The sequence below is a fragment of the Anopheles stephensi genome, chromosome 3 (genome assembly GCF_013141755.1).
Source record: "Anopheles stephensi strain Indian chromosome 3, UCI_ANSTEP_V1.0, whole genome shotgun sequence".
Taxonomy (NCBI): Eukaryota; Metazoa; Arthropoda; class Insecta; order Diptera; family Culicidae; genus Anopheles; species Anopheles stephensi.
Window position 1 is genome coordinate 53,182,320 of NC_050203.1, and position 25,734 is coordinate 53,208,053.

The 25,734-nt window shown below is 44.9% G+C and overlaps 1 protein-coding gene across 6 annotated transcripts in view; it reads left to right on the top strand.

Moving 5' to 3' along the window:
* Positions 1–25,551, top strand: part of LOC118509225 (1-phosphatidylinositol 4,5-bisphosphate phosphodiesterase classes I and II) — a 97,450-nt gene extending 71,899 nt beyond the window's left edge. For 4 of the 6 annotated variants that reach the window (XM_036049526.1, XM_036049527.1, XM_036049528.1 and 1 more), the window contains exons 5-19: positions 2,318–2,451; positions 9,695–9,880; positions 10,677–10,874; positions 10,955–11,137; positions 11,236–11,416; positions 11,501–11,882; positions 14,559–14,740; positions 15,405–15,618; positions 15,850–16,007; positions 16,583–16,753; positions 16,831–17,347; positions 17,541–18,343; positions 18,411–18,520; positions 18,589–18,733; positions 18,812–22,011. In XM_036049526.1, coding sequence (XP_035905419.1) covers positions 2,318–2,451; positions 9,695–9,880; positions 10,677–10,874; positions 10,955–11,137; positions 11,236–11,416; positions 11,501–11,882; positions 14,559–14,740; positions 15,405–15,618; positions 15,850–16,007; positions 16,583–16,753; positions 16,831–17,347; positions 17,541–18,343; positions 18,411–18,520; positions 18,589–18,733; positions 18,812–19,024 — 3,777 coding nt within the window. In that variant the 3' untranslated portion in view covers positions 19,025–22,011. Of the gene's footprint in view, positions 1–2,317; positions 2,452–9,694; positions 9,881–10,676; positions 10,875–10,954; positions 11,138–11,235; positions 11,417–11,500; positions 11,883–14,558; positions 14,741–15,404; positions 15,619–15,849; positions 16,008–16,582; positions 16,754–16,830; positions 17,348–17,540; positions 18,344–18,410; positions 18,521–18,588; positions 18,734–18,811 lie in introns of all 6 variants that reach the window. The other 2 variants (XM_036049530.1, XM_036049531.1) reach the window with 2 other exon arrangements.
* The last annotated feature ends 183 nt before the right edge of the window (positions 25,552–25,734 follow it).

The following is a 25,734-nucleotide window of genomic DNA, read 5'->3' on the forward strand; positions in this document are numbered from 1 at the left end:
ACGGATATTTGCCCACATTGCTCTGTGCCTTTGCCACAAGTGTAAGGATAGTGTAGATAAACATTGATGTAGGTCTTGGAAAGCCTGGAATAGAAACGTGCAAAAACGTGTCCCACTGTCCCATTACTGCTCATTGCTACCTGTTCGTGCTTCTGCTGCAGTCGGGACTGGTTGCATTTTGCCTCCTCCCGGAATCACAACGTGAACGCAATGGATTTAAAAGTTTTCTTCTTTTACTTTTTGGTTGCTTTTTTTTGCGTTGACTTTTCATTTCTAGCTTTTGGTTTGACTTTTTCACGATACTGAGTAGTTTTCTCTGTGTAGGGACACTATTTTTTACACTCCCAACAAAACGCATCCGGGGTTAACGAGCTTCCTGCCGCCGAACGAAAGGTACTCACATTTAGCGCATGCAAAGTAGTTTCCAACGTTTTCCTCGGTGACGGGATTGGTTTTGATGACACACGATCGCTGAGTGCGACTGTTATTTTTGCTTGCCGTCTGGTAGGGAAAATATTTATCTTGCCTTTCAGAACCGGGCGACCGGGTACAGCTGTCAATTAATGGAACTTTTCTGAAGTCCTGTAAAGTGCATGGAGCTTTCCACTCAGAAACTTGCCGCACTGCAACTGTCATCGTACGCAACCATACCGTGGCAGCAACACAGTTTAAAAACGGAACAGAACGATAGCAGCTGGAACAGCATCAGGAAGGGTTTCGCAATGCTATGCTTACTAAAGCCTTTAGTTGAAATACAATTTTGAATGCAATTTCTAGACCTATTTTCCTAACGCCCGGTTGAAAGGCACGCACGCACAGACACGATAATTTTCCATCAACCTGCAAACGAACATCGGTAATGCACGCACCCAGCAGATAGCGAGAATCCTGGCGCTCATTAATGGGGTGGGCTTCGTTTTATTTTATGATTATATACCTACTCCCGCTCAATTTAACTGATGAGCTGCGAAATTGTGCAACCGGTCGGGGTTTGACGTAGAAATTGGTGAGGAAAAATCAATAAGCTCACACCGTCCCATTTGCTGCTACGTTTCCGGCGAACCGTCCCACCTGTGGTTGGCCGAGAGAATTCGATTATTTCCGCGTGGAATGAGCGGATGCGCAGATGTGTGCAGACATGTACACTACACAGCAAATGGGGGGGGGGGGGGGGTGGGCGGTTAGGCCACCGGCCGGAGCCATATTTAACCGTCCACCGTTTTCGCACGCGCTCGACGCAGCGGTGTACATACACAGCCAGGCAAAACACATCCTGTGGCTTATAATGTGCGAGCCGGACGGTTGGCCATGCCGGATGACGTCAGTAAACTCACCATAATGCCGAGCTGGTTCTTATCTTGCCCCAGTGCCCCGGTGCTTTTCCCGAACCGTACAACTTAATCGTGCGTCGCGCGGAAAGAGAGCGAATCCCAAGCAAAGGGAGCTAAAAAATGGCACTAATTAAAAGTTTCATTTCGCGGTCGTTGTGGGTAGGTTGTTGTTGTTTTTTTTCTTCCTGTCTCAACAAAATGGTTTGTGTTTAGTAGGGTTTTTCGTTTTTTTTTCGATAATTTTACTAAACTGCTAGATTGAGCTTTTTCCAGACATCGTTCTGGCTCAGTTAATGGTTTAGAGGGACTGGAAAGGTTGATGAAAAAGATTATCTTTTTTTTACACTAGTTTATTAAATTTATTTTAGAAAAATAATCTTATTAAAAGCAATGAAGCTTCGATGCCGGATTTTGTAAAATTTTACAAATGCTCTATCCCTATGTTTCTCCTCTTTCTTGGTTGTGTCACATCGTTAACTGTCAAACTTTGACATTTGATTATTCGAATTTAAGACTGTTTGCAATTTAAAGACTCGTAGTAAAGTAGTCAGCCTTACGTATGGGGAGGCGGTCTGGATGGGATTTGAACCCCGACCCTGCCGTGTGAAGCTGGCGGCGCTGTCGCCTCGGCCACCAAACCGCCCCAGTGGCATATAAATGGATATATAAATTACCTCCAGCAAAATGAGCCTGCACTTATAATTTGAGGAAAAGTGTATGGTTCTGCTCCTGTTTTGACCTGTCAGGTTCTATGTTTAATGACACCACTTATTGATACACCTTATTACGTCCATCCTTACCCGCGTGTCACCGTGTTGTGCTATTTATTTAACGCTCAACTCGAATGTTTTTATCTGGTCCGTTTATTTCTCTCTGGCCCTTCATCGCTCCCTTCCCAAAACCGGAACCAACAGACATTAATTATATCTAACACACACACTCTCTCTCTCTCTCTCTCTCTCTCTGTTCCATCTCTTTTTCCCCAGCTATGGTGCGACGAGCTGATACGGATGGCGTACAACTTGACCCAGCTGAACGGTCCCGCGATCATGTTTCTCCAGAAGGCATACACCAAACTTTGCCTGCAGGTTGACAAGACTGGCAAGATCCCGGTAAAGAAGTAAGTAGAACTTCGCTCTCTGTCCCTCTTTCTCACTACCCACCGAGAGGGGCACCTTCTTCTTAGGATCAGATCCCGGGCAGGATCCGCGGGTCGCGGGACAGCCAATCATCTTTTTTCAACCCTGCCGCCAGTGACGCTGGAAGCCATCCGAAAGCAAAATAGCTGAAGATGATTAAGCGAGCACGCCCGGAAAAGGCAGTGGACGTAAAGAAATATTTGCATTTCCCGTCCAGCGCTTCGGTCGCTTGTACGACTTCATTTTGAAGTACGACCGCCGCTGGTGGACGGTTTTTACTTGGCTTTCTTCAGCAACTTTCCACTGCATGTTCCTGTCACGGTTGGCTGGAGTGAAGTGGTTTCCAGTGGGTTTGATTTTAGCTTTACTTTTTGATTGCAATCGCGCAGCACACGCGCGATGTTATTTTAATTTTCGTACTTGCACCCACTCGTCGGGACACTTTGATTGTTTGCAGTTTAGATTTTTTCTCTTCTCTTCGCTCCTTGCCCCATCTTTCTTCCAGACACCCAGCCCGTGGTTTTAAAATGACGACTGTACCGCAATAAATCGCGATACGGTGCAAAAAAGGAAGGAGAAATAAAATTTCCCTATTTTTATTACCATTTCAATCCCTGCCCCAAGGCTTTCCTTGCCTCCTTTGCGCTGTGTATGGGTGCCAATAGCCTCCGGGGAAAAGATGCGCATTGCTATGTGACCGGAAACGCGGGCTGGAATAATTTTTGCCCCTTACACTCATATTCCCGCGCAAACCTTGCATATTAATTTATCGTGTCAAATTAGGTCGCTTAGGAAATGGGGTGTTTCTTTTTTTGTGTTTCGTGTCCGTTTTTTTTTTCCTGTGCAGGGACGTATTTTATTTTTGTTACTTTCATCTCGATCGTCAGAATGCGAATCCTTACTGGACGGTCTGGGTCGGATGGACCAAGTGAGCACCGGCATTAGTGACGTTTGCGGTTAGTTAGAGCAAAATTTACATAATTTCCGCCCTGTAGCACAATCTGCAGCATTCGGTTGGCTGATGGTTGGGTGCGATGTGGCACGATCCCGGTGGAGATAAAAATGAATGATTTTTGTACCTTACCTCATCCCGTCGAGGGGAGCGATACTACTTTTAAGTGCGAGGAAAGTGGACCTAGAGAAAATTCGTTAAAAATAGTAATAAAATAGATAATACTTTACGAACATAAATATCTTGTTAAAAAGGTTAAATGTAGTGATCTTTGGGGATTCTCCAAAAGCAGGTTATTACTGCAAATTGTCTGTGTTAGACGTAGCCTGTAGTGGTCAATACTGTTTTCTACAAAACTTTCATTTTTTATGTTCTGGTTATTGGTTTAACACAAAACTTTAAATGAAATAAGACTGTCTCTTTGACCTACTATCGTGATTTTGTGTTCCGTTGCTTGATGGAACACTTAAGATAATTAATGTGCTCTAAAAATGGTTTAGTATCAATTTCTCGTTAGTTGCTGTCTTACTTCTCTATTTACGGTTGATCAAATCAGTGGCAATACAAATTATAATGACTTTAAGACTAGAATATGTTTGGAAGCTCTAATCAAATACAAAACCAAAGTTCCACATCTTTCTGTGAGGAACAAATTATCCCCACAAAATCCCTCATAAACCTTAAGAATGGTCCTTTTGTTTTTCAAACAACAGCTGATGTAACATGCCGAATTAATTTCTTTGGTCATGTCATTAAGCCAGACATCTGATCAGAGATTTCCAGAAATTATATCCATCACATTGCTAGCTTTTTTTATTTTCCTGCTGACATCCAAAACGGAAAGAAAATTATCTTCTTGGTCATTTGCTTCCGGCTGATTTGAGCTCATTTATTTGAACAACACTTCACGCGGTTAAAGTGTGCAAGTCGATCAGGACCGGACACACGGATGCCATCCCGCAACCTAATTCAAATCCAAGTGCTTCCATGCAAACGGTTTCGGAAATCGATTTCGCACAAAACCAACGAAACCATTCGTGCTTGCCCTTGGCGTTTCCCCCTTTCATTATGATCGGAACTGAGGCGTGGCATTGCACCGGGGAAGGTTCGAATGGAGCGCAAAAATATCAGGCAGAAGGTCACTCAAATGAAATGCAATGCAATCTGTCGAATGGGAAAGGTCAGACAAAAGCATATGACCGAACATTTCGTAAGGATTTGGTAGCAAAATCCACACACCGACACGCAGACACATTCGGGTACGGATCACAAGAAGTGGAATGTGGATAGATAATCTATCTAACGGGTCTGCCGATAGCGATGATATATGGACACATAAAAGCCCCTTTGGTGTGTGTGTGTGTGTGCGGGAACGCGTCGTAAAGGATGTGTCCAGTGCTAATGCATACGGATGCGCCCGTCGGCAAAGAAAGGCAAAATCGGCCCGCAATAGGAACGGGTCCTCGGGTTTTACTTTGGCCGACGAAAATGGCTTTAGCGGAAAGACTGTCTCAACAGGCAAATACCCCCCGCGTGTGTGTGTGCAGGTTAATAAATGGGCTTGGTCAACCGGAACACGAGAATTACATTAGCGCAGGTGATCGATTGGCTTCCGGGAACTGAAGCAGCGTTACACAAAGGGAGGGACACATCGGGACCCTTTAGGTTTTGGGGCAAGGTTCGTGAAGGTTTTCTGCCGTAAGTCACTTCCTGGTTCTAATTCAATCGATGAGTTGGTAGTTTCGCGGTTTTGTTAGCTAGCCATATCGCCACCACCGCTGGTGTGCCATGGTTGTCGCAGTGAAAAGAACAGCAGGTGACAGTGGATTGTTGATTCGTTCGTGTTGTGATCCTTTACCGGCGGTCTGTTGTGGTGGTTGAAGAATTTATTATAGCATTTTAATCGGTATGCTATCATCAGGCATGTTTTGACAAATGGACATTTATAGCTTATGATTAAGCGTGAAAAGTTATTTACAATGTTTCAATATTAGAAATCTTTTTCATAACAATACTTGAATATTGCTTATAAAAGAGTTGATTTTTTCAATTCTTTTCTTAATGATGTTTATGTAATTTGTGCTTATTTGAGTCAGCCATAGGGAGGTGACTTACAAGGTTTCGCGGAAGTTTTTTTAATAATTTAAAAACAGATTGCTTTTCGAGCTATCGGACACGCCTCTACCGGCTGGACTCTTGAAAACCAAAACCAAAAACCCCTTCCCATAGCACAAAATCTGACGGGTCACTTGTTAAGGAACTCGATTCGGGTGAAACAGAATTTCCCACGCCATGGCAGAACGACACCACCGACCGGGTGACACAACAAGTTATGCAAAGTCACGCAAATTGAGGGAAACCATGGAAAGGCCCCAAGGTTGCCTTCTAGGAGCTCCTTCAATGGGTAGCAAGTACGCGCGTTCATCATCCGGTACGTCCGTGAGCGGACCCGTGCCGAAGCGATGAAACATGGTCGCCTTTGTGGATGCTTCTAAATGGCTGCAAATCTTTTACGCTGACGCAAGTGAGGTTTCCCTCGTCGGTCGGTTTTTTTTCTGCCAGTCGCTCGTACGGTCGCTTCAGTTTAGTTTGGGTGCACCGCGTAACCGAGCTGACGAGCGTGTATTTCTCACGCCCTCCCCAAAATGAGAAAGTACGGAACATTGCTATTTTGCTGTAGCAGCAGCAGCAGCATTTCGCTTGCACACGGAAGCTGCTAGAGCACCGGGAAGCGCCTGACATGACGGGCAGCTATGATACGATTTCTACGCTTGGTTTGGCAGCGAGTGTTGTTGCATAAATGGTGATAAGATTTTTGAGCTCACCCATCATTGTCTGGCCATCAGCACCTTCTGGAATGGTTTGTACGCTTGTTCGTGCACATACCCTGCCAGCCAGCCCGTTGGCCGAGGGGTTGAAAGGAAAATTGAGAACTTTTTAATGGATGGAGTGAAATAACGCTCGACGCAAGACCGGTGACGGTAATGAAGGGAAAGTGAAGGAATTTAAGCAACAAAAAAAGTACACTTTCAATGGCATGTTGTGAGACGGAATGATGAAATGACAATCGTTGTATTTTTAGTACAAAACATGGGAAAGCTCGCTTACTCACTCGCACGCACGCCCGTCCCCCGTATGTTTGTTCCATTTCCCGAGTGGGTTGTGGGATTTCCCTGTTGAAAGGGGTTTTAAATTTTGCATGTCTTGCACATTTTCCCCAAATGGTTTCTTGTCTCTTTTATGTGTTGACATGACCTACGCAGTTTTTGTGCCTAGTGCTTGTAATAACTTTTAAGTCTTTCTGGGGTGCTTTTTAATGTGATAAAATCTTATACTACAGATTATTGCAAGACAAAAGTCATGTTGATGCACATGTGAGCTACAAAAGCGAAACATTAAACTGATCACATTAAAATCACACTCTACCTGTCCGGGAACCTGATCTGTCACATTAACGTTCGTTTCTGAGTCAATTTGAAGTCGTCTGTGGTTTTTCGGACCGGTGGCGAGGTGAACAGCAACGAAAGAAAAGCACATTATTTGTATCGGGAAATTTTCGACAAGGCATCGCATTATGATTGCTCTTGCGTTTTCTTATTTATCATTTGAACCTGATACGATGGAGACGCCTGGTGGTTGGTCGGGCTCAGATGGAGACGCCCGGTGTTTTGTAATCTTATTAATGTAAATTGAAAAGGCATCTTTCGACGGCACAGCAAACACAAAAAGAAAACACATCACCACAACCGGTATGTTTAAGATATTCGTAAAGAAATGAGCTGGTAAGCTTAGTCTCAGTGGACCATCATTTGTCATTATGAAAGGGAATGTATAACAACTGCAAGAATCAATTTTGATGGTCGATGTAACCTGTGCGGGATGTAATGGTTTGGGAAAGAAGAAGCAAAACAAAAACGCTGCAAACCATCTTAAGTCGATTGGTCCAAATGAACCTTGGTCGAGCTAAATTGATGGCTTTTCGACCACGTTCACTGTGTGCACTCGCATTATGAACGCTACCAATACGGATGTCCTCAAGAGTGATAAATTTGGCAAAACAACTGTGCTGGTCAGTCTGTGTGCTGTTGAGACTTTCCCCCCATTGGAAAACGCTCGATAAATCTTTTCCGATAGGTTTTTGGTACACAATGATGATACTCGTCTCATCTACCATCTAAATGCCTGTACATCTTCCATGCTGTGGAAATAAAATTGGTAGCATAGTGAGATAAAGGATAAGCTTTGACTGTATGCTGTTGATTGAATTTATATTAAAATGACATTGATAAGATAAAAATAAGTATTTTAACCGATACCATTACTCGTTTGTATTTACATTTCGACCTTAATTTGCATTCTTCAATATGAAATTGAAATTAAATATTCATCGTTGCATGAAAACGAAAACCCATTAGCACTGTACATCTCAATCAGTTACGTGCATGGCTTTTATCGGCCCACACTGGTTTCGGGATAGCATCACGAAGCAGGAATTATTGTATGGCTCATGGAGTGCCTTTTTCAGATCTGTGTTTCAAATTGAATTCATACCGAGAGCAGAGTTGTAAGAAACTTGTTAACACATGCATTTTATGCATGCCTTTTTAATCAAAGCGTAGGATAAAAAAGGAGGGGAATACCATCCTGATGCTCCGCTCAATATTACGTTTTTTTTATGTTTCCTGTTAAAAGACCCAGACCTGCCCGATGCCGATCGTCCCTTTTCATGTTTCCGACACCGATTACGCCTGCCAGCAGGTCATGTTTGCTAACGGGCTATCTTTAGCTTTTCATTTATGGTCACTTTAGAAGGCTGAGCAGCACTGGCCGTCCTGCTAAAGATAGAACCTGGGCTTCCAGGTTTGTGTCGTGTTTCTTCCAGCTTGTGGCACGGTGTTTCGAAATAGCTTCACGATACAGGATAGCTGGAAGGAAAATGAGAGGGGGAAGTATTTTCTATCTCCACAAGAAAAGCTTCTTATTTATATTGACAAAGCTAACATGCAATAACATCCGGTGGAATTATTTTTATCTATCGAGCCAAAATTCCATCACCGAGCGCCATGTGAAAAGTAGCACCCAATACGAGGATTATGACAGCTCAGTTCTCGACAGTTTCACGCGCTTTAGCAGCGGCAACCAGCGCGGCCAGGCTGCTTTCGGAGCGAAGCGTACATGCGACTGCTAAGCGTCACAGCGCTTCCGTTCTTATTGGTTCAGGTGTCAACCGGAAAGTAATGGTGCGTTTATTACGTGCTAAGCAGCAGTACGGCAAATCCAACACTAGACTCGTTATTGCACCCGCGAGGCCTACGAAAGCGGACGAGCCGGCAACATCCACCGCCCTACGACCACATTCATTTCGTTGGAAATTGTTGGGGGAAATTCTTCAACGAGTAGGGCGTGTTTGTCCCGGTCACTTTCCCAACTTCACCTACTACACCATGGAAAGGTCAAACTTTTTTTTTCTTGTGCACCAAATTTAATTCCCAAAAGAATTGTGAAATTGCGGTCGAAATCGATTGTGCGGACGGACTGGGTGAAGAGGTTAGGAAATATATGACTTTCATTACCGAAGAACAGACTGTGCACATTCCGGATGGGCACAGAACAGCTCGTAATGTTGCACCATAAGTCATCCGACGAACTCGAACTGTTGTCGGCCAGCGAACGACGAAGAGCAATCAGAGTTACTAGCAAAAGAGCAAACGGCGAAACAGGGAGAAACAGTGGCCATAAAGTTGATTATAGAGCTCTAACTGTGATGAATGATCAAGTGATCATCAGAGTCAATCCATTGTTGATGTTTTTGGCGTGTGTTTTTGCCGGTGAAATAGTAATCTCAGCAAAGAAATGCTTCACCAGGGTGAGATTTGTTTATGAAGGCAAAAAAGCGGATCGAAAACTCTTTTGTTCTAGGAAAGAAATCAACACACCAGTAAAGTAAGTGTCAGGTTTCATTCATTCGCTTCAAAACTGCTATAATACTTCCCGTTGCATGCCGTTTAGCAAAACCGGAAAGACTAAAAGCGTTGTAAAAGAAATCCCCGGTAGAGTAAAACAGAAGCACTTGTAAAAAACATACAGAAAATCTCACAAAAGCAACTTAAATGCGGTTGATCGGATTACTGGCGTTGTTTCGCATCAGGTTCAGTATTATGGTCTTGTGTGGCCGACCGCCACATTCAGTTTGCATATTTATCCCGATTTAATACTGGGCTGCTTCTTACTGTTTCTTATCTCTCTCTCTCTCTCGCTCTCTCTCTTTACAGCATCATCAAAACGTTCGCCACAAACAAGGACGATCGGAGGCGGGTCGAGAAGGCACTGGACGTGTCGGGGTTGCCGTCCGGGAAAGGCGATACCCTCGCACTGACCAAGTTCCAGTTCGAGGACTTTTTTAATCTGTACAAAAACCTTTCCCAAAGAACTGAGGTGGAGAAAGTGTACGATGAGCTGTAAGTGTATGGGACAGTGGGAAGCATGGGGAAAGAAGTGGTAAAGCATGATGCTAAGTGGGCGCTGCACAGGATAGATGAGACACCGGGCTCGAAGGATGTCTGGAACGACAAAAGCAAAGTGTGCGTACTTCAGCGCTGGATTATCTACGAGCCGGGGACGGAACTTTCGCTCGCTCTGCCGTAAGAAAGTACCAGCTTGAGTACCACAAATATTGATTATTGTTCCCCCGTAGCAGTACCATCGGACCTAGCGTTCCACGGGTGGATGGTAATCAGAACAGATCGAATGCAGCTTACACACTTCACCGAATCACACCGGAACCGTTCGGAAGACAGTGATTGATTCGCCTCGAGTACGCCCGGCTCCCGGGTTTGGGGCCATCCTTCCTTTTGGAGTCGTTAAACATTCGATGGATGTAACGAACCGCTTCTGGTTGGTTTGCTTTGCACTCAGCTGGGCCGAACAAAAGGTTTCGATGTAACGGTGGAGTTTTGCGTCGTTTTGGGGAGAAGTGGCGAAAAGTCAGCTCAGTTGGAATTGAAATGAATGTGAAGGATGGGTCGTAAGTTATCCTCCTGAACGTTTTGTTTGTTTTTTTTTTTTTGCTACTATGCTTCAGTTGTGGCCAGTAACAACTTGACTGTGCAAACAATGCTCGGATAGCTGTTCGCCCGAACGAAGATTGATTAACGGGCTGATCGGATCGGATCACTTGATCGAATCGATCTTCAGGTCATTCAGCAAATGGCGCCATTTCCCGATTGTCAACATGTTTGAACTTTCCCGTTTCAGAGTCGGAACCTCGAAACGACGGCTAATGTCAACGTCACAGCTAGTCGATTTCCTGAACAAAACCCAGCGGGATCCACGGCTGAACGAGATCCTGCACCCGTACGCCAACACGGCCCGGGCCCGTGATCTCATCCAGGAGTACGAACCGAACAAGTTTAATGCTCAAAAGGGCCAGCTTAGCTTCGACGGTTTTCTTAGGTAAGGGTTGGATGCCACCTCCAACTGTTGACTGTATTCAGCAGGTCCTTACTAAACTGCTTGCCCCGTTGCACGGTTAGGTATCTGATGTCGGAAGATAATCCCATCATGGCGGCGAGTAAGCTGGACCTAACCGACGATATGGATCAACCGATGGCGCACTACTTCATCAACTCGTCCCACAACACCTACCTAACCGGGCACCAGCTTACCGGCAAAAGTTCGGTCGAAATCTATCGTCAAAGTTTGCTAGCCGGGTGTCGGTAAGTAGCGGCAGCGAGCGAGCGAGCGAACGCTCTGCACAGAGCAAGTGCAATTAAGCTAAGCTTCTTTGCCGGTCTTAATTAATCCCGTCCGCTAGATGTGTGGAGCTCGATTTCTGGAACGGACGCACTGAGGAGCCGGTGATCGTGCACGGCTACACCTTCGTACCGGAGATCTGCGCCAAGGATGTGCTGGAAGCGATAGCGGAGACTGCTTTCAAGACGTCCGAATTTCCTGTGATACTGAGCTTCGAGAATCATTGTAATCCGCGGCAACAGGTAGCTTACCGATGGGGGGTTAGAACCGCTCGTCCTCTTAATGACTCTTTTATCATTTTCCATCGCAAACTTTCTCCGCCACAGGCAAAGATAGCAAACTACTGTCGGGAGATTTTTGGTGATATGCTGCTGGACCGACCGCTCGATTCGCATCCGCTCGAATCGAACGTCGAACTGCCACCGCCGGCACTACTCAAGCGAAAGATTATAATTAAAAACAAGAAAAAACATCACCACCATCACCATCATCACCATAAAAAGGGCACCGTTGTGTCGAGCCCGCAGCAGCAACCCCCGACCGTTGGTGGTACCGTCGTGAACAATGTCAGCAATAATAGTACCGCAGCTAATGCACATGCCACAACAGTTAACAACAGCAGTGCCAACAGTACCGCCATCAACACACCCACCACCAACACCAGTACCGGGGTCACGCCGGCCGTCAACAATAACAGTACAAATGCAGGTAAACATGGGGGAGGACGAATTTTGTTCGACCCAGTTTATTTTCTCCTTATTGTTGGTGCTTTTTTTTCTCCTCTCAACTCGTTTTAAATGACCGAATAATGACACTCGGCAACTGTGCGGATCATAATGCGGGATGTAATAATACGATGGAGACAGAAAGGGGATTGTGAGACAGGGAGGAAGCTTCGTTGTTTTGTGCCTCATTTACAGATTGCGGACGTGGTTCGGTGCTACAACGCACCGAGTGTTTGAAAATCGATTTTTGCTGTCTGCAGCAAACGGAAATGTCACAACGTCATCCGGACACATGTACGAATACACATGCTGGCACAACTTTTGCCAATCTCTAAATACTTTTCTGCCCTCCCGAGGGGGGGTTTTACAAAGTGTCAATGTGATGTGTTTCCGGCGACATGAAAGAGAATTCCAGGGCACTGGGATGCAAGTTTATTGCAGCACACCGAGCTAGCTTTTGTGTCTCGCTGTACCGACTGTCCGATGATCAAACGGGTTTTGTAGGAGATTTCGTAGGTGACAAAGCTTGGTGAATAATACCCCGCTCGAAGTGCAATTGGATCGAACGATGGGGTGCCGGTGAGGGAAGATTTAATTGGAAGTGCATTGGAGCAGCCGACCGACAGCAGAGCTGAAATGCATTTGTTCGATGAATAATCCTGCAAAGAATGGGGTTGATGTTTGAGTGTTTTGTAGCATTTAAATTTAAATCATCCAACTCGATGGGGAATTGTTTGCCAGTGTGGTAGCATAGTTCGAACGGGAAATAATTGCTATTTTGATCCTGTTTTGCATCGAGCTCAAGGTGCCACGAAGTCAATACAATTTGGAATTAATTCTTTACACCCTCCGTTGTAATTCGTAACGATACACAGTGGCCTGGAGGACGCAATTATTTTAATTGATGTACTAAGCTGCATCGTCTAAAGGTAACTTGACTCTACTAAAAGAATTTAAACCGTTACATTCTATGGCGTGTCTTTAGTATAAAAGTCATTTTAACAGAAGTCAATTTGGTTGAAGCTTCAGTTGCTAATCTACAGGGTTCGGGTTCGTCAAATCACAACTGGGACGGCGCAATACTGACTATCTAGCTACGGGTTGGATAAATCAGAAAAGCCAGGACCTCTAGAACTGGAAAAAGATGAAGTATATATGTTCTCTACTTTTAAAATCGAGCTAATTAGACTAGATTTCATATTGAAGGTCAAATCGCATCTAGACCGCCACCCCGTATGTAGGACTGACTTCCGAACTACGGGTAATATCAAGTCAAGAAAAGCTTGAAATGGCAGGCCGAGACTATTCCACTCTACTAGAAGAATTGATATATTTTATATTGCGTGTTTTTGATCTAAAAGACTCTTTTAAATAATTTAAAAACAATTATCATTTTGAATAAGGATTTCGGTATTCTATTTGGTAGCGACATCAGTCACTCACATGTAGGGACTGGCATCAATCAAATAACAATAGGAATGTCTCTCCGTACGCATTAGATAATTCAGCTGTTTCTTCTCCTCGTCTCCTCGTCTCCAAGAAGACTTCCTCTTAACTCATCGACCTGCTAGGCCATGCCTATGTCATACCTATGGTGGAACGGTCTGGATGGAATTCAAATCCCTAGTTCTGTTGTGTGAAGACTGTTGCCGTTATCAAATCGACTAACTCGCCAGCCGCGGGTTGAATAAATCAAGGAAGCTAGAAAGAACAGACCAAGAAGTTTACAGGCAAAAAAAAAGATAAAGTTAAATATAATTGAAATATAATTATAATATATCAAAGAACTGATAAAATACCTCTTAATACCTCAGTAAAAGCATCACATTAGAAGCAAGGCATACCTCATCCAAATCTATTCATAATTCTTTGGAACACACATTTCAACCTATTTAGTGCATCTACGGCATATATTCTCGACACTCTCGTATGTTTACATTTTTCGAAAAAACCATCACCCATAAAGAGCACAGCCGTTGTGGGCAGGCAACTGTAGCCTTCCGAACACGAATCTGTCTTCCGTATACTAAAGAGCTGTGCAAACAAATGTATTGCTATTTGCATACGCTTCAGGCTGATACCGGGTGCGCACTTAGTAATTGATGAACAGCGATTTAGTTCCATTACGCCGAGATCCCCGAGAAATCTCGTATGGTACGCCCGTACGTACGCGGTCGTTGGCTTGGCAAAACGCATTCCGTCGCATAAATTTCACTCTCCGGGGTAGCCGGGTTTATGCCGGGATTGCAATGCCCGGGTGCAATGCACTACGAAACCTCATATGCTAAGAGAGAATGGCATGACCATCAGGCGTGATTGGGGGAAAGGCTTTCGTGGAATCTTTGCGAAGAAAATATCCCAATTTTTATCACATCAATTCCAGCTGTGTCGTAAACACGAAACGACCGGGCACGAACTTCTTTAGAGCTTCAGCTGAGCACTGGTGGGATAAAAAATGACGTTCCTTAAAGTGCTTGCTTCATTAAATGACTTTCACGTTTGCAGTTGCACAATCGCACACACACACACATTTGGCTGTTGCTTTCTATTTCACTCTTATTCACCACATTTCTTTCTCCCGTTCTGTTTTTTTTCTTCTCCGTCGTGGCAAATGCATCGTCATCATCCATCACCACCGCTGGGTGGGTCGAAAATGCAGCAAATGCAAGCTTACAGCAGTCGCAGCAAGATGAATCTAACGGTAACGTCACCAGCACCAGCAATCCGGTCCCCGTCAGCAACAACAATGGTACAGCAGCAGCACCGCCACCAGCACCAGCAGCAACAACACAGCAAGCAACCGGAAACGGAGAGCTACCGCACCATGCACCACCACTCCAGGTACTACTTCCGGGTGCACACACACACACATCCACCGCCACATGCACCCTCGGCACTTCCAACCCCTCCCCCGGGCACTACAGTGCCAGCTTTAGTTGTGCTAGTTTTCCTTCCGTCTCTGCCAAGCATAGACTATCGGTTCCGGTCCGATTCACACAGCATGCATCCGGCGCTTTCTTGCAGGAAGGTACAAGTTTCCTTCTGGTCCCGGGTGCCGGTGCGATAAGCTCGCGTAAGAAAGTCTTTTAAGCTACACGACGATACTATCGACGAATGCTGGCACTGCACCATCATTGAATCGAGTTGTCTGTGCAGCACCAGCAGGGAGATTGGTATCTTTATCCAGCCCATTTTAGCTGAAGCTTATTGCACCGTTCGCAACCGGTGTGACTCTGGTACAACAATGGCACCAGGGTTCAATTTGCAGTTGGCGTAGAGCCGGGAAAATGAGATGTAAATCGGCACGGCACGTTCTTTTGCTACGCCCTCGAGTGGTGTGCGCGGGAGTTTATTTGCCTTTGAAATTAGTTAAAATAATTGAAGCTTTCAATTCGTTCCCAATCGGGTGCGATGGGATAAACTTATCGGTAAAAGGTTAATTTGAAGTAGCGGCTAGCAGCATTAACTTTTCCGTCGTCTTTTGTGGCTTCCCAACCATTCGCAGCAAATTCGCCAAAGCTCAAAGGAAAGTACGGGCTCGTCGGATACGGACAGCTCGAGCGATGACGAATCCATGCCGGGTACGGTGGTTGGCCCGATCGGTGCGAACGAGGCGGACAAGGTGCCCCAAACCAAAGAGACTGAAGCGGGCGCGGAAATCTCCGCCCTCGTCAACTACGTACAGCCGGTGCACTTCAGCAGCTTCGAAAATTCGGAAAGTATGTACATCGTCCCCCATAGTTCCCCATTCCCCCATAGACAAACTATCTCGGAAGGATCTTTTCCATCCGATGGCTGGGTCTGGCCTGTCAATAGCAGGAACGTTCCCGCTTGGATTATCATACAATTTTCCACCCCAATTCACACGGGATGCAGCGGAGACTGGTGGACGAAAAGTCTAAACGTGGGACACCGGTTCCTTTCTCTCCTTCTTCCGTAACCATCCACAGAGAAGGCACGCTTCTACGAGATGTCTTCGTTTGATGAGAAGCAGGCGACCACGCTGCTCAAGGAGCGTCCCATCGAGTTCGTCAACTACAACAAGCATCAGCTATCGCGCGTCTATCCCGCCGGTACACGCTTCGACAGTTCCAATTTTATGCCTCAGGTAAGTCGGCGAATGTTGGGCGCGAGTTTTGTGGCTGTGGCACACCAAGAAATGGGAAATGGGGATGATGCGACTTGCACGACTTTTGCATACGCAAATGTGGATGCATTTCATTTATTAGCACGATGGGAAGCAGGTTTTCCCATTTCTCCGTCAGCTTGCTATAGCTAATGATGCCGCGCTGCTGTGCGTACACTCTGCCACACAAACCTGCATCTGATTTGTGGTACTTTGACAGCATCAACGCGAAGTGGTTTAATCGGATTAGAGCATCAAATCGGTTTTGTACAACTGGTTGATGTGTACCGTGATACTGTTGATGGGCATCGGTGGCAGCGTAATTATAATGACCGCGCTTGGTAAATCGATTGTGGCCGCACTGTTGTGCACCACGTGTCCACGAGTTCGATTTAGAGATAAAGATTGACAATTTGTCCAGTGCATTTTTTGTTGTTGGTCGATTTAATTATACATTTTGATAGGCAACTGTTTGATAGTGGTGCAAATTGGGTTACATTTGCTGTGGTTTCTATTGGTGGCTAATTAGCAGTTGTAAATGTTTTGCTTTTGTGTAGCTTTTCTGGAACGCTGGCTGTCAGCTCGTGGCGTTAAACTATCAAACGCTCGATCTGGCGATGCAGCTGAATCTCGGCATCTTCGAGTACAATCATCGCTGTGGGTATCTGCTGAAACCGGAATTTATGCGTCGCAAGGATCGTCGATTGGATCCATTCGCAGAGAGTACGGTAAGCGCGAACAAAAAACTTCAACTTCGTCTTCTTTATACCAGAAAGTCGTAATGTACTTTGAACCTTCCCTTCAGGTGGACGGTATTATTGCCGGTACGGTAATGGTGACGGTGATATCGGGCCAGTTTCTCACCGACAAGAAGGTGGGCACGTACGTCGAGGTGGACATGTTTGGATTGCCGGCCGATACGGTGCGTAAAAAATTTCGCACCAAAATCGTCCGCGACAACGGTATCAATCCGGTGTACGACGAGGAACCGTTCGTGTTTAAGAAGGTTGTTTTGCCGGAGCTCGCCAGCATACGGATAGCTGCGTACGAGGAGGGTGGCAAGTTGATTGGTCATCGAGTGCTGCCGGTGATAGGGCTGTGCCCTGGCTATCGACATTTGACGCTGAGAACGGAGGTCGGTCAACCGATACCGCTCGCTACACTGTTCCTCTGCATCGTGGTGAAGGACTACGTACCGGACGGGCTGTCCGATTTCGCCGAAGCACTTGCTAATCCGATCAAGTACCAGAGCGAGCAGGAGAAGCGCTCGAAGCAGCTCGCTGTACTGCAGGAAGACATGGAACCATCGGAGGAGGACTCATGTAAGGACGTTTGGCGGTGTTTTCTTTCCATTACCTATTCGCTTCTAGCCTGTGTAGCGCTGCGTTGTGTTATGCTTTTTGTCTGCTTTTATTTATTGTTTTCTTATGTTCTAAACCCTTTCGTCCTTTCCCGTTTTCCTTTCGTTCTCCCTAAACCTTCCCCCATCCGATTCATCATCCTAACGTGGGCCAGTTGTCGTTGTATCCTTAGGTCCGAATAAAAAGGGCGACACGCTGAAGTCGAGCGATAACAACACCACCACCAGCCCCGCGAGGCAACGCTCCGTGGCTGGGGCGAATCAATCGTCACAAGGGACAGGCGGTACGGGAGGAGCGGCGGAAATTGACGCCGAGCGGGAAGCACCACTGGAAGCAATCACCAAGATGGTTGCCCTACCGGTTGCACAATCATCATCCGTTGACCATCCGAACGTGCCAGCGTCAAAGCAATCGACAGCGCGAGAACCGACAACGGCCGGTGGCGGTCCCATCATCACTACCACCACCAACACATCGAGTTTGAGTGCAACTGGGGATGCGGGCAACCATCCTGATGGAGGTAAAATTACAGCCGATCCGTTGGAGAAAATCTTCGAAGACAAGCAAATCCGGAAGAAGCGTGAAGCGCTCGAAAAGGAACTGAAAGCGCTCAAGAAGAGTCACGATAAGGAGAAGCTTAAGATACATGCGGCACAGAAGAGTACCGACCTCGGGGGTGATGCACCGGTCAAGAAGTCAAAGTTTGGCATGGGCAATAAGCTGGTGAAACGGTTCAGCAGCAAAAACATGGCGGACATGAACGTGAAGATCCCGCCGTGTGCGTCTGCATCGGATGCGGATGTGACCGGTGATGCGCAGACGGAGCGCTTGAGACAGATCTGTCGCGATCATGCGGGAAGCTATCGGGAAGTGTTGGAGAAGTATCACGAGATTATTTATACGCTTGCAGAGGATTTGTTGCGTCAGTCCCAGGACGCTCAGATGAAGCAGTTAAAGGTGAGTAGGAGGGAACGGGTTTACAGGGAAACTGGAATTGACGGCGAACTTTCCCTGTTTCTGGTAGACGCAACTGGAACGGGAAACAAGTGAGGTGATGCGACAGCTACAATTATCGCGCAAAAGTGAGGTAAAGCAGCTGGCAATGGTGCACAAAGATAAGGACGAGTTGGAGAGGTTAGTATTTCTGAGCTCCCGTTGTAGGGAATTCATTAATGCTCAAAATTGTTTAATATTCAACATAGAATGAAACGCGAAGTGGACTCAACGCTAGTGGAGAAAGGCGTCACCGAGCGTGTTAGGCTAACGGCCACCTACGAACGCAAGCGTGACGAGCTTCAGCGGCAGCACGATACAGTCAAGCAAGGCTTAGAAGACCACAAGCTAAAGGTATGTGAAGCGGGCTTATAAAATGTTTCCCACATCCCTACTAAAACTGTCGTCCGCTTCCTCATAATCCTCCGACAGGCTCGTTCGATGCTGGAAAAGGAAGCGGAATCGCATGCCTTCATTTCGGACACATTCCTGGCGCATCTGAACACCAGCAACAGCACCACCAGCTGTTCGTCGGTCGGCGCCACCACCAACCATCCACCGGCGACGTCCGTTTCGAGCGGAAACATTTGTGGTGCGGCCGCTGGTGCCACGCACGAGAATAACGTTAACAATGCTCACGCATAACCCGACACCGATAAGGGTCGCAGGAGCTAAAACTGGAACTGAGCTTATCGCTACCGGGCCTGCACAAACCCTATCCCAGTTTATGGAAAGTGAAAACAGCTATTTGCGAATAGTGGAGGGAAAAGTTTGTTGCTCCCGTGCGATATACACACACATATATATATATATATTTGTAACAATTTCGACAGCACAACCTACTTTAGTGAAGAAACCAACTTATTGGCCTAATTACTGTTATATCGTATCGGTGGTAATCGGTAGCCGTATCTTAACAGCAAAGCACAATCGGCAGGCTCGTCGTTTCGTGGTAGCGGGCTGCCCGATACTATTTTTCCAAATCGAGTGAACTTTGCGGCACAGCGTACCGTTGTAAGCTTAGGTGTTTGTTAGATCTTTTGCCCCCCGACGTCCCGGGACGTCCGGCCGGTGAGCATCACATGGTGTTGTATCGTATCGTTAGTGAATGTGTTGAATCTCATCTATCAACTCCCCCCATCCAAAATGGCACCGTTTTCGTTCGAGCACAACCATAGTTAAAAAGGGGATGAATGCTTTAATATTAGAAAGAAAAAAACTAAGCACACAAGCAGAACACAGTTGTGAAAGCTCGTTCGGGGTAAAAGCTTTCTGAGTAAAGAGGGCGACCGGCACGTTGAACGTGAACGAAGCCTTTCAGTGTTGCGTTTGATTGTTTCTATTTCCACTCGAATAGAATTAGCATTAGTTAGAGCGAGATTGGGCAAAGGGCACATTAGGTAAGAAAGCAGCAAAGGAGTGGTACAAAAAGGGGGCAAACCGGCTTGGCTATAGACGTTCGCGGGTGGATAAACGGTAGACAAATAATAATAGGTTCTCGGTTGTTTGGATTGAAGTTAACAATGGAAGTCATATAAGCTTAAACATAGTTTTTATTCCGAACTTAACTTGACGGGTAATTGAAAAGGGTATTAGAAACCGATACTGTAGCAATCTCGAAACTAGCGTGTGACGTGTGCGTCTGTGTGTGCGTGTGTGTTGTATGTTACCAAGGGTTGGTTAGTGTTTTTTTGAGAGGGGCAATTGTCGATAAAGCAGCACTGTAAGTGCCACAACCGTTTCTCGTGTGACCCATATTAACCGTACGGTATAATATTTAAGCCAACTGTGTGCAATCGATGTGCAATCTATCCGTTTTGCGAGACGCGTGCAATCAAACATTTCTTAGATGGAGATGAATCTCTAGAAGCTCTAGTAAGGGAACGCCAGCAGAGAAAAGGAAAGGATCGTGCTTTACTGAACAACTGTGCAACTTTGCACTCAAATTCCACTTAACAGAGACACTCGGAAACTCATCGCTGTAAGTGTTAAATTTAAAATCGTTAGTTTGCGCCTAGCGGGTAGGCAAAACGCATCACATAGTATTTAAATTTTAAAGAGCACGTGTTTCTTGTTGTGCTATGCTGTCGGCTTTTGTAATTTGTGATCGGTTTCTCACTGCTGTATCCGCTTTTATTCTGTAGCAGCCTTCCTTCCCACATCTCACCCGTGCTCGTGAATAAGTTAACAGGCGTGTTGCAGCAAACCAAAACGGTTGAAGGATATAGTATGGCGTTAACAAATCAGGGTACAGCTTTAACGCGTACAGAACCCCATACAGATAAGAAGTTAAACAAAACGATGTCACATTCCGCCAGCGTGGACCGGGGCTCTGTGTAGCGTGAATGCTACTCCACCCTTATCAGTAATAGTAATTTGCGCAACAATATGTTGCCACTTAACAATATGCAACATTAAGCAACGTATATGCATTGGTACATGGTACATGTTAACAGTTACTACTGAGCAACAGAGATAAATAGCAGCAAATGCAACAACAAAAAAAACCTACATAACACATTCGATGTCAACAATCTAATGCAAAACGTTACACTCACCTACACAGCTGAACACAGTGAAGTCTAAAAATTTAAACAAAATATGCGAAGGGAAAACGTTGGCGAAGTTATATTCCGAATGCAATATTACTCAAACAAACAAGCGCACTGCAATGTGTACAGCAGCGGCACCCGTTATGCCCCTGAAGCCAAACTTGTATTTATCACCGTAGCTTAGTGAACTGCATTTTTTAATGAATATCGATGTTACTAGCGCCCCCTTTTTGCTCCACTTGCAAACTATCCACAAACACTCCCGCTCCGAGAGCTACTGCCTATCTTGCAGTGAGGGGCAACTGTACAGTGTACATCCATATCGATGGGCGCGTGCCATTTAGGACTCCACCAGCCGGAGATCTCCAGCAGATCCGGAGTTTGGAACGGCGGGGTGTTGGGCTATTAAACGAAACGAAAATACAGCAACGCACTATTTGAATTGACACCTTGGGTTGACCGGTGGGATCGTGTTGTCGCGAACGCATCTTCACTGCAATTTGCCAACAGCGAATCGATCCACTTGGGCAGCAACTGGGAATTGGTGAAATATGGTAGTTAAACAAAATGCAACCAACTATTTATGACACATCTATATATAAACATACATACATACGGAATATCAATAACACTATCTATAGTAATTAACGTTTGAAACCACACACACACGTACACGGGTTTTCGCAGTAAAAAAAAATGGTAGAAAAAACGCCATTCAATCCAACTTTTTAAATGGGGTTCATCTGGATGATGGATGGGAAAATTCGCTTGCTCTTGTGCGTCGCGTGTAGTGTTGATGTTTGTTCTGATGTAGGTTTCTTCTAGCTAAGTGATAGTGATAAAACCCACCACACCATCCCCAGGAGGGGAAGTATCTTGTTTGGATGCCCAAAAGGGGGAAAGGAAGGAAGAATGAGAGGGATGGGAAGAGAAAGCTACCGGTTGAACGGGTTGTACATAGTAGGGAATATCTTGGGCAATTTTCACAACCCCTCTCCCAAGGGGAGTAAATTGCTCGAACATACGGTTTGTTTTTAACTCTCTCTCAAACACTCATCTTCTTTCGTCTTTTTTTTTGTTCCGAAAGGAAATGTGTTTTTGCAAAGAAGGAGAAAAAAAGGCGTACGAATGTGTGCGAGTTGTTTCTAGGAATTCTTCTTAGCTAGTTGTTGAGAACAATTATACATTTCCCACATCCGTTTTCCCACTAGAGAACGATCCCACTACACACATACACACACTCGTTAGCAAAAGGGATATTAGGCTATTGCGATTTTGTGGCCACTTCTTAGAAGAACGCACAGAAACAGGCAGCTCGTGAAAAGATCGTTTAATAAATGTGTACGTTGTAGCGTGTTTTTTTTTGTTTTGTTTTTCCTTTAGCTTTATTTATTATATTATTTATATGTTTTTTCTAGTTTAGCTTTTTTTGTACTGTTTAAAGGAATCTCCTTTCACTTATACTGTTGTGTTCTGTATTTTCTTAAATTTATTTCCTTTCTAGATGAATAAACAGAAGCGAGAGAAAGAAGAAAAAAACGAAGACAATCAATGACACTGTCATCTTATGAGAAAGACATTAGGGCTTTCGCAATAAAATACAAACTCGAAACTCGATTCGTTGTTCGTGGAACGAAAATCTTGAAACGGGCAGCTACTAAAAACTGAATAATGAGGTACCGTTTTTTTACTATTATTCCGTAACGTTTTGATTAAATATTTTGATTTGTTACCACTTGGTGCGCTCTAGGCACAGGCGCCTGAAAGTATACAACCAGTATTTTAAAGACGGATTTTTGATAATTCTTCAGACATCACACAATTTGTAAGGCAATACTGACAGAGAGCAAACAGAGCCATAGTCAAATAAAGGCAGGAATGACAATGCTTCTGAAGATGTTTCAAACTGACCATGCAGTAACTGAGGTAAATCGAAGGCAAGTGATAAATATTCTGGCACAATCATTTTCAATAAATCAAAAGATTTGGCAACAACTCACTCAAGAAACACAGCTTGTACTATCCAGGCTTTTTGGATTTCCGATAAGGACTGGGATAGCCAACAAGGATACGAAGGACTAATTAGATCAAGCTTAATTGGAGGATAATTGGGGCTTGCTTACGTGACGCACTATTCAAGATGGAGGTATTGAACGTCACATAACAAGTGCAGGGGATTTATAGATCAGATCCATGACGGATCAGAGTCACAGCAGCTTTAGTGGGCTTGGTTGTTACTCAAGGCGCCAGTTAATATCATTAGGTGCATCATGGTCCATAAAGTTCCTTTTGAACCACTATTGATGACAGAAGTGTTTATTTTGGACTTCTCTTTCCTTCCAAATGGATGCTGGATAGGACGATGTTTCGATTATAAAAAATAGCTATGCATATTTGTTTTTTTTTTATTACGTTCACAGCTCTGTCAACTCTTTTGAAACCTTATAAAAATCTTTTGCCTGCATTCGATAGGAGTAAAGGAAAGGGAAGAGAGAAGCTGAAACATTCCTTCTGGTCTGGGCTTCCGAAAAAGGACCATTCCCTTCGATAAAGGCCATCGGGATCGAGAATGAACGTTATGGGAAATTTCTTACAAAAAAGGCCAAACACAGAGCGTCCTAACATGGAAAGGGGAACCTAAAGATTTTGATTGCATACTTTCAGGCGTATGAATCCTCATACAGAGCACATGCTTGTATCTACAGCATTATCAGTCTTGCAGCCGTATATTACGCCTTATTTTATCTCGTTTACTCTCATTTTCACGATCAACTTCAAAAAGGATTAGCGTGCGTTAGCAAAACAAAACTAACCAAATATATGTATATCGAACAACACCCTTTAAAGCGAGGGCAAACAAAACTTGACGTTACCGACAATGTTAAAAGATAAAAAAAAAACTACACTTTCTATCTCTATGTGCCTTTGAACGTGAAACAAAAACACAACCATACGAACACAAATGTTGCAGAACGGAACAGAAACGGATGGGTGTTAATGTTAGTAACACGCACAAACCAACTCACTCACGTACTGCATTAGACTACTCCATCATCATTATCATCATCATCATCATCACAGTCCACTGTTTCAAAACTCTTCCATTTTCAATCGTGGCTCCCCCTTTTGGTGGAAGAGCCACGTGCAGTTTCATTTCACACTCATCTACTTTACAAAACATACAATGGGTAAAACAAATAATGTAAAACAAATATCAAATCATGTAACCCCGTAACATCATGTGTATGATCGATGTGCTAGGACAGTTGTAGTACGAAGTGTAGCAGACGGATCTTGTTAATAAGCGAACTATTAGACTGTTAAAACTGTTGCGTTTCAAACTGTCTAGGTTGAACAAGGGTAGAACAAGTAAGGAGGGTAAGAGTACGGGGAGCAAAACTAAACGGAAAACTCGTAAAACACCACACCTAATGTTAGCGATTTGGAATTTACATTGGATCGTTGTTTGCATCGCTGTATCTGTTCGTTTCAGACGGTGAAGTTAGAGAGTAGGAAGACTCAACTGTTTAAACTTTCACCTCATGCAGGAAGGAGACCGGGTGTGCAATCGTAATCGTAATTTTCTCATCGACTGATTTCTTTGTTTCAAATCGATCCCACGTTCTCCTTGCGAATGGCGAGATCTCTTGTACATTACGAATCGGATCGCGTACCGTCTGCCGGGCCGCATGGACCTTGCAACGCCCGCGCACGTGTGGCCGCGCTGCGTGTGTGTGTGTGACGTGCGTGTATCCGAGGAAAATCGACAGTATCTTATTGTGACACAACCACATGTGATTGAAGCGATCGGAGGACACTAGGAGCCCAAGGGTCACCATCCCAAGACCCGTCTGGTCCCCAGTTGTCCCAGTGTTTCACTTTCCTATCACTTTTGTAGATTTAATGTTTGGAATTGGGGGATCTGCTGCTTTACCCTTCTGGCTTTACAGCACTCCGAACCCCTCTGGTGGATCACCGGAAGTGGAAGCTAGTGCGGCAGACAGACAGACGCCGTGAAGTGTAAACACTGGTATTAAACAAAACTTAAGCAAAGCAAAGATACTTATTGATTATACTAACTGTGTAAGGTGTTTCATAATAGTTGATAAATCTGGAACTACGAGAAAACAAAACCAAACAAGGTAAAAGATTATCAAGTGGTAGGAAAAAGGATAACACGATGAGAATAGTATCTGCCGAGTGAAGTACGAAACAGAAAAAAATGGAAAAGAAAGAGAGAGATAAGGAGAGAGAGAGAGAAACCATTTGCAGCTATTGTATCAATGTGTAACAGATCAGATGAAAACCAACATGGAGTCAGCAATGGAGTGACCCATTTTCCACCGAAGAAGGCAACATAAATCCCACAGAACAGAAGCTCACTTGGGGAGAACTTCAATCTGATATCGTGAAGAAGCCAAAACCAAATTTGAAACCTAAATGAAGGTAAAGAAGCATCACAGCTCCGTTGCACGATTGAACGAAGGTGCGCTATAACGCACTTACGCATCACTATTGCTCCCGACGCGGCATTCCCAACACCGTTGGCGGCGCCGGCATTGATTGTTGTGATGGAATACGGAAAGCAAAACATTAAACAAGTAAAGAATAAATGCTAAAGCAAAGCGGTGAAGAAGTATCCGAGATTACGAAATGAAAGAAACACGAACGACGGTCGGTTCGACGCAGCGCCTCTCGGATCACTGCCAACCGGCGCCTTATCAGTGCCTTCGGTGTCTGCCAATTATAATGTAATAATGCGCCGTGTAATGATTTCTGCAATCGGGTCAAAGCGCGCTAGAA